The sequence below is a fragment of the Vigna radiata genome, unplaced genomic scaffold, assembly GCF_000741045.1.
Source record: "Vigna radiata var. radiata cultivar VC1973A unplaced genomic scaffold, Vradiata_ver6 scaffold_160, whole genome shotgun sequence".
Taxonomy (NCBI): Eukaryota; Viridiplantae; Streptophyta; class Magnoliopsida; order Fabales; family Fabaceae; genus Vigna; species Vigna radiata.
Genome location: NW_014542361.1, coordinates 520962 through 530463, shown reverse-complemented (window position 1 = coordinate 530463; position 9502 = coordinate 520962). Strand labels below are relative to the sequence as shown.

General features: G+C 36.1%; 1 protein-coding gene across 1 annotated transcript; it reads left to right on the top strand.

Moving 5' to 3' along the window:
* The first annotated feature begins 2830 nt into the window (after nucleotides 1-2830).
* LOC106779746 (trihelix transcription factor GTL1) lies at nucleotides 2831-5465 on the top strand. Its single transcript, XM_014667931.2, has 2 exons — nucleotides 2831-3496; nucleotides 3692-5465. The coding sequence occupies exons 1-2, from the start codon at nucleotides 3267-3269 to the stop codon at nucleotides 4962-4964; spliced, it is 1503 nt and encodes a 500-aa protein (XP_014523417.1). The 5' UTR covers nucleotides 2831-3266; the 3' UTR covers nucleotides 4965-5465.
* The last annotated feature ends 4037 nt before the right edge of the window (nucleotides 5466-9502 follow it).

Below are 9502 nucleotides of genomic sequence, written 5' to 3'. Positions count from 1 at the left end.
TCTGGTTTTGTGTGTGCAACTATATTTGGTTTTGGGTTAGAGAGGAGATTTATATTTTTGCGTGGTGCTTCTATAAATTCCTTGTTGTAAAAACCACAACCATTATAGTGCATTTGCTTCCAAGATTGGAAGGACTGGATGTAGGCATTGTTGGCCAAACCAGTATAAAAACCAATGTTTGATTTTCTCTATCCTTACACTCTTTATTTCAGTCAACTTTATCTGCTTAGCAGTCAACTACGTTTTTCCGCTGCACTAAAATTTTCATTACTTGCATTTCAAGGAAAGATCAAAAGCTTTGAATTTTCATACCAAGATTGCGAAAAGATTTTGTTTTTGAACTAACACCAATTCACCCCCCCCCTCTTGGTGTAAAACGAAGCCAACCTGTTTCCTAACAGTCACAACTTGCAGGACCAGGTTAGGGCTGCTCTATGATCAGGGATGTACCAACTCCAGTTTTTATGATTCCTCTATCCTACCAACAAAGTGCTCTCAACAAGTTACAATTGATTTATTTAAGTTATCCAAGTTGTTCTATTGTGCTCTAGACCTCAAATGCCCAATTTTAATATCTCACTTCCTCTCACAATAACCTGAAATAGTACCTGTGCACCCATATTCTACCCATAGCAATGCTAATTAAAATCTCACCCAAGACCTTTCCAAAACACAATCAATCACAGTCAATAACTCATTCCAAAACAGATCATATTCATCAAAACAAGACATAGGAAATAAAGGACAGACTCATTATTTGCGCACTCCAGTTCATACCAAAACCAAATACGTAAAACAATGACAACACAGTCCCAACAGAATATCATATTTTGAGTTCAACATGCATAAAACACTAAAACAAATTCAACCAAAAATAATAATTAGCTCCCCTTACCTTGATTTCTCACGGTACAGTTCACAAGAGATGCCCAACAGTGTCTCACTCAACAGGACACACAAAACCTACAAACCACTACATAGGTTGTAGAGAACAACTCTTAGAGCTAGATAGAATAAGGGAAAATAAAAAAATGCTACATGCAAGGCATAACCTTTGCATGAATACAACCATAGGGTACAGAGGATGGGAAAATTACCTTATCAACTGAGAGGCAAAAAACTAATCGGATGGATTGGAAGCTCTTGACTCTGGGAACGTGGGGGCAGAACCTGTTTGAAAATGCAATAGTGGAAATTTGAGAAAGGGTAAAGAGAAGGTGAAGCAAGATTAGAGAGAAGGCAGAGAAAATAGAAACTCTGATATCTAGAAAGAGAAAGGGTTTGAGCAAAAGTGAATCAGACTTCTGATAAGTCTTCTGATAAGTCTTCTCCCAAAACTTTGTGTCTTTAGTTTATGGGCCAAGCTGCCTTAACTTAAGACCCACTAGTCTTATATTTTTAGCCCTTACTATAACATTTTTACTCTTAAATAACTATATTATTTATTCGGTCCTTACTCTTACTCTAAAATAAAGAGATAGAAATTTTGCGCTTTTGCTTCTATAATTAAATTTATATACTAAAAAAATGTTTCGTATTTTATGTACGTAAACATGAGCATTTTTAAGAAATATTGTAATTAAATAAAATGAAAATATATAATAAAACAGAATATATATATATAGATTAATTTAAAGAATATTAATTATATATATATATATATATAATAAAATAATTTTTATTAGTAAGACAAAAAGGATAATGAAATCCAAAAAGAATTGGGTTTATATGTAAATATGAAAATTTTAGGATGTAATTTGGTAGGTAGTGGGTTGCAATGCGTTTGAATCTTGGGACGAAGAGGAGCGTGGTGGTACCGTCGCCAAAGATAAGAAGGGTCGTCAACCTTCTATATTACTTTTGTCTTTCTATTAATTTTTCAAAGTAAAATTTTTGGAGTTTTCGTTTCGAACCCTCTTAAGACGAAATTAACGTTAGCTAAAATAGTTGAAGTGTTTAATGTAACACGTAAGACATGATGTTTAAATGTAAAATTTAGTTAATATTCGCTTATGATAAAGATGAAAGAGGAAAAAGAGTTTAAGAAAACGACGAGACAGACCTCCTCTAGCATGAGTAGTATTGGAAAGGTTTACGCAACTCAATGAATCAATGTTGTCGTTTCTTACTGTAACCATGGATCCCATTTTCAAAATCAAAACCCAAACGAATAAGAACGGCTTAAAATCAATAACCACAGCACGCCGATAAATTGGACCATCTCAAATATATCCTCTCTTTACTTCTTAAATTCTTCACTTTTATAGTCACGACAAAACCAAAACTTCCACTTTCGTTTTTTATTTTTTGTCGCGGCTTTTACTACATACTAACATGCTTAATTGTCCATTTCCACACTTACCTACCTATACGCGTTTATATTCGTTATTTAACGAATTCAGCCTTATAAGTCATATAACAAACAGGATAATTTTGAAAACATATTTGAATTTCAATGGGATATTTATTTTTGTAGCTAAATTATTACACTATCCTATTCCATAAACCCGATAAGACTCACACCCAATTCTGCCCTAATTGGCGCAATATAATTTAAAAAAGAAAAAGAAAAAAGGAGTAGGGTGAGGATATTTTTGTTTTTCACCGACGGCCGCAACTCGTAAGTTTACGGCACACGTAATTGAGTTGTGGTATGTGTGGCGTGGGGCAAAGCCAGCGGGGAGACAGAAACGTACAGAACAAGAATGTGGGCTCTGTGGGCCTTCCCTTACGAACCCAACTCCATTACTACCACACAATAAAACAAACCCACTTTTCTTTCCATCACCAAGTTCTCTCATTTTACCCTAGAAAAAGCCCACAAATATTGACTATAGCTGTCAAATTTTTAATTTGCCTCCCTGGCTGCAAAGGTCAAACTTACACAAGTGGGAAATTTTGTAATGAAGCATCAACCAATGGCATGCCGCCACCTATGGACCTTTACCTCCATGGAATCTATCTCACCATATCCATTTCACTTCTTTTTAAATTTTAAACCTTTTTTTTTCTTATTATTATTATTCACCTGTCAAAATGCTCACCCTTTTTAAACTTGTAAGTAAGAACAATGGTATAGTAGACCTTGAAATTTGAAATAGCACAAACAATTCCAATCCCCTACATCAAAACAAACACTCAACACAACTCCAGTTATTACAGTACCTTTGATTTTTTTTTCCCTAACAAGGTTTCACCAAGGTTGTTTTTTTTCCTCTCTTGCCCCCACCCTCTAGTGTTTCCTAGCTGTAACTTCGGTGAAACCGATGCTGGAAGTCTCTGCTTCACCGGAAACTCCTCTTGCGAACCCGGAGGGAGGCGCCGCAGCGGTCTCCGAGGGGCTCAAAGCGGAGGACGGCGAAGCCGGTGACCGGAATTCCGCCGCGAGTCGATGGCCTAAAGAGGAAACAATGGCTTTGCTCAAGATAAGGTCTGACATGGACGTTGCTTTCAGAGATACAAACCCCAAAGCCCCTCTCTGGGACCAAGTCTCAAAGTAAGTCCCTCTTCGTTTCCCCTGGAATCCCCATTATTCTCAAGCTTATTCCCTGATTAGTAATGCTGGTGTTACACATAAATGTACGACACGGTATACATTCTAGCTGGACATAGTTAAGTTGAACCATTTCTTTTTGTCTGTGTTATGATAACGTAGTGATTGAATTAATTTGAAAATCTTTTGTATATTCAGGAAATTAGCGGAGCTAGGTTATAGCAGGAGTTCGAAGAAGTGCAAAGAGAAATTCGAGAACATTTACAAGTACCATAGGAGAACCAAGGAAGGTCGTTGTGGCAAATCCAACGGTAGCAAGAGTTATAGATTTTTCGAGCAATTGGAAGCTTTAGAAGGACACCACTCACTTCCGACTCCCTCTGTAAGCGCCCCAGAAACCACAACAACGACGACGACGACCCACGTGCCCGACAACAACGCCAACGTCGATGTTATTTTAGATGCGGTTCCGTGTTCCGTGAGTGCGTACGTGGGGGAGCATTCTAGTTCGACGACTTCGTGCTCCGGGAAGGGGTTTAGGAAGAGGAAGCTGACGCAGTTTCTGGAGGGGTTGATGAGGGAAGTGATAGAGAAGCAGGAGACGCTGCAGAGGAAGTTCGTGGAGGTGTTGGAGAAGTGTGAGAAGGATCGAATGGCGAGGGAGGAAGCGTGGAAGAAGGAGGAGCTGGCGCTGATTAAGAAAGAGCGCGAGCTTCTGGCTCAGGAACGCTCCATAGCCGCGGCTAAAGATGAAGTCGTCCTTGCTTTTCTAAGAAAGTTCACCCAAGCTGAAGGCATGGTGCAGTTGCTGGAGAAAATCCAGGGTCAAAACAACGGGCACAGGGACATGCAACAACAAAGTGGGAATATCAATGCTGCGGCTAATGGAGGTGGTGGTGGTGGTGATAGTGATGTGAGTGATATGGATAAGCGAGAGTGTGGGAATAATCTGAGTGTTAGGAATTTCGTGCATATGAGTAGTTCGCGGTGGCCGAAGGATGAAGTGGAGGCTTTGATAAGGTTGAGGACTGAACTTGATGTGCAGTCTCAAGGGAACAATAATAGCAGTAATGGTGTGTCCAAGGGGCCACTTTGGGAGGACATATCTTCGGCCATGAAGGGCCTTGGCTACGAACGCAGTGCCAAGAGGTGCAAAGAGAAATGGGAGAACATAAACAAGTATTTCAAGAGGATGAAGGAGAAGAACAAAAGGAAACCTCAGGATTCCAAAACATGTCCCTATTATCATCACCTGGAGGTTTTGTATAGCAAGAAGCCTAAAAGGGTTGATGTAAAAGATTTTGGGAAGGAGTTGAAGCCCGAGGAGCTGTTGTTGCATATCATGGAGAGTCAAAGTCAAGAAGAAAGACAAGCACAACAACAACAACAGGTACAGAGTCACTCATCATCCGAAGATGGGGAGAAAGATAATAGGGATCAAAATAGTCCTTCCAGAGCAATCATGAGTTAAAAGCTTGGTAATCTTGAGAGATTCTTTATTGCTAAAATTGAACTTCTTCTCTGACAACCAACATGGGCTTCCTTTGACTTTCCAATCATTTATCGAATCTGGATCAAAGTCATGAACCAGGAGGAGTAGGTGTAGGTTTGTGTTGGTGGCCTCCGGTGGCAATAGTAAATACAAAAGAATCTGAAGGGTGTTGTTTTTGTATCTATTACACTGTCTCTTTTCTATTTTTCATCATATTTTTTTGGGGAAACATGACAGAAGGAACACGCGCACAGAGAAAAAGAAAAAGAAAAGAGAGAGATTTAATACTTGGTAATTTCTTTTCCCTAGAAGTTTGCAAACCCATGTGTAGCCAGGTGGGAGAGGGTTGGATTTGTTTGGTAGTAACAATAAAGAATGGCATACTGTACTTTCCCCATCACAGCCTAGTTAGAGGTGAACTGCGACCATAATGAAAGTGCACTTTTGTTTTAGAAATGATATTTTTACAATTCTTTACCATTTCACTGTTCTCTTCACATATTTTATCCCTTTTAATTCGAAAGCATTATTGTTTTTGGCTTTTTCTATCTAACTCTTTTTGTTAGAATAGTTGGGAATTTATGGCGAAGACTATATTGTACTAGCATATAAAATAACTCAAGAATCATGAACACGTAGCCTGTTATGGATAATCTAACATCAAAATCTGCAACAAAGTTAGAAGCAGAGAACGCTGCTAGAGTTCCTTTGGGTATCTTAGAATTTGCTTCATAACTTTTAAATACTCCTTTTTGCCCTTTATTCATGCACTCGTCATGTGCTCCATAATATAACATATGTGCGATGTACTCCTAGAAAACGGTGCATACAAGCCTTACTCTTTAAACAAAACGCTCATCTTGATCTTGTAAAGGTTGAAAATACTATCTCATTCAACCTAAGGATCTTGGAACTGATGCTTATTTCTTCAAAAAAAAACTAACCACTAATAAGATCGAAAATTCGCTCTTGTATTGGTCTGTTATGCTCAAGATGCCAATGAAGAAACCCACTAACATTCAACGAACTAAAAATAAATTACACTAACCGAAAACAAATAACAAAAGTAATAAGCATTATTACATACCTTGGATGTGTTCTGATAAAAAAAAAATTACTTTGTATGTGTTCTGATGAATAAGATACCTTATATATGTTTTTGTATACATAATACTCTTATATATGTAATTTTATAATAAAACTAATTTGGTTTTATTACGTTTGTTGGCCAGTTATATAAGAGGCATTGATGTGTTGTTACAAGTCCGAAAATGTATAAATTTACAATCTTAATATAATATTAATTTATGAAAATACAAAAGTGCACACAGGTAACATTTATTTATATATTAGGGACACATTTAACATTATTTGTCCTTATTAAAAAAATATTAGTGATGAACATATGTAAATCCCACAAATATAACTTTAAATTATTCTTAAGAGTCCTTACATTTATAATATAATAAAATAGAGAAATAAAGTTAATTAACAGTTATTATAAAATAATCATAAAACTTTAAAGAGAACTTATACTGATACTATTACAAGAACAAATCGAACAGTCATACAAATCAAGTATAAATTTAACGATCCTAAATTAATACAAAGAAGTACAAGACCGAACGGTCTTACTCTAGAGGAAGTTGCCTACTCTTCCCAGCGTCTGCTCTAACATACCTTCAACATCCTCTGCTCACATCCACAGGGTGATCATTGTAGTGACAAGGACGATTGAACAGACAACATGACAAGACAGGAAAATAAGGGTAAGCTAGTGTAATTTAATTAACTATGCTAACATACAATCCAAACCAGCATATACTAAAATCATACATATATAGAAATCATATAATCATATCATAACCGACCATTTTACACTGACTGTCCGGACTAGTATGAATATGAGTTATAGCCGTTCTTGCACCCGTGGAAAGGTAAACTAAAACACCACGTGAATACCATAGCTGGAAACCCAAGCCGCCACACGGGGTTAGCCCATCCCTCATTGTAGCTAGAAACCCAAGCCTACACATGAGTTTAGTCCGTTAGCTGTAACCCCCAAGCTAACGAGACCAAGCCTCTTACTATTCCCACCACATGCGCCACCATTCTCTACTTGAGACTCGGTAACCATTGGAATGTCAGGATGAACGCCAATACTAAGCTTCCCCTATTCATACTTTTTACCACATCACAACCAATCACTGAGACATTCCTCCTTGAAATTCTCATTCAGATTCATATTATAAATATCACATCATACATTCACATTTCATCAGCATTATCAAACCATACTTACTCATTCATAACATGTTTAATTAAAATCACACAACCCGTAAAACCTCTCCCTCCATTGAACGAGACTGAGAAGAAGAGATTACAGAATCTCTATATAATACCGAACGGGAAGACACTCCCTTAACATAAGAACATGACCGAACAATCATTTAATAGGTTGGGCTCAAGTATGAGTCGAATACAGTCTAAGACTGAATACTAAGGACTTAGACATAATACATATAACTTGTACCAAACACTTGGAGTCTTGGCCGAGCACTTAGGGCTTAGGCCGAAGACTTGACTATAAGACGAAGTTCTCTTCAAGAGGTCGAGTGCCAATACAAGACCGAACACTCTTCGAAAGACCGAGCGCCAATACAAGACCGAGCACTCTTTGTAGGACCGAGTGCTAGTACAAGACCAAGCACTACCAAGACCGAATGTTATCAAGACAATACATGACCGAATATTATCAAGACAATACATAACCAAGTACTATCAAGACAGTACATGACCGAGTACTATCAAGACAGTACATGACTTGTCGGTCATTAACTGAGATTCCATAATAGAAAAATTCAGTTAAGACCGAGCACTAGGGAAAGGTTGAACGGTCCATGAAAGACCCTCAATGAACTGCATAATTCTGCAGAATGACTGCAAAATAATGAACAACACCCAATATTATCAACTTTACTACTCTCACTCAAATTCTAATCCCCCAAACTTATATCATACATTCTTATACATTAATTAAGAGTACCTAGATCTTTCTAACATCATTAAAAAGAGTTTCATTAACAGATTTGAGGATCAAGTCTGCAGAATCACAAACTCGATGATCGAGAACCATATTTACTAGTTTTGTTACATTTCTAATTGTCTTAAGGATTCTAACAAGTTTCTAAATAATAGACCCATATTTCCTATACATACCAATCTTAACCCGAACACAAATCCCCAATTTCACTACCATATTTCCTTCCAATTTCACTCAGCCACTGAACCAGAAACATGCATACATCCAATCATTACACACATTATCGATATAATTTACACCATCAATACAGAACATCAATTCATCAATTTCACATACATGCAACATCATCAAAACAACATATCCACACATCAGAACAAATTAATTAAATTAGCTAGCTTCCCTTACCTCTTTGACCGAACCGAACAACGTTTATCTTTTCCAGAAATTGCTTTAACACCAGAAAATCCTAGGAACACCTAAAGTTCATCGATTAGTGAGAAAAGACCATCCAATGGATAAAAGATGGAGTTAGGAAGAAGAAGAGAAGGTTGAAGAACACATGCAACTAGTCTGGCTGTCTTGCATGTGAAAGAAATTTCTAGATTTTAACAAAACTCAAGAATTGGAACTTACATATTCAAAACACAAGTTTGATCGGTGAGAATGAAAGTTCTCGACACCAGGATAGCTTGTATACAATCTGATTGTATATTAGATGAAGAAGATGATGAAAATTTATAGAGAGAAGGAAGAGAATTTTAGAGAAGGGGAGAAAAGAAAAGAGAAAAAGTTTTAGAGAGAAAGAGTGGTGTCAGAAGTTGTTCACTCCAAAAACATACACCTGTCTTCTCCCTTCCACATGTCATTTTCGAGTAATGACAACATACTTCATAAGTAATAACGAAAATTTATCAATAATTTAAGTTTACCAACAACAATAGATATTTGTCAGTAATTTAAGAGCTAATACACCAGTCAATAAAATGTTTATTGATAATTTTTATTAATGATTCCAAAATTCATTAATAATATGAACATTCTATCAACTTCAACTTCTCTTTCTCTTCCTTCTCTTTTTTATCTCACATCTCTCTTTAATATATAAAAAATATCATCAGATTTCGCAACAAACACTATTAAAAAAATATTTTTTCTTAAATATAAAATTCATATGTAATGCATAAAAATCATAAATAATTGAATATTATTCACATATTATATATGAGAAAAAAAATCATATGTAAAAGAAGTGTAGATAAATTTACATAAAAAAAAATTCGTAAGTAATGTTACATATAATTTATCTATAAATAATAGAATATGTAGAAAATTACATACAGATTATTTCATACAAAATAATTTATTTGTAAGTTACTTAAGAAATAATCTATAGATTATATTTGATGAATACATACGAATAAATTATATACATAATAATTCGTAGATAAGTTACATTAAAAAAAATTCACAAGTA

Coding starts and splice junctions, on each gene's coding strand:
- LOC106779746 (XM_014667931.2), top strand. CDS start 3,267: ATGCTGGAAGTCTCTGCTTCACCGGAAACTCCTCTTGCGAACCCGGAG. Junction 3,497..3,691: donor CTCTGGGACCAAGTCTCAAA/GTAAGTCCCTCT, acceptor TTGTATATTCAG/GAAATTAGCGGAGCTAGGTT.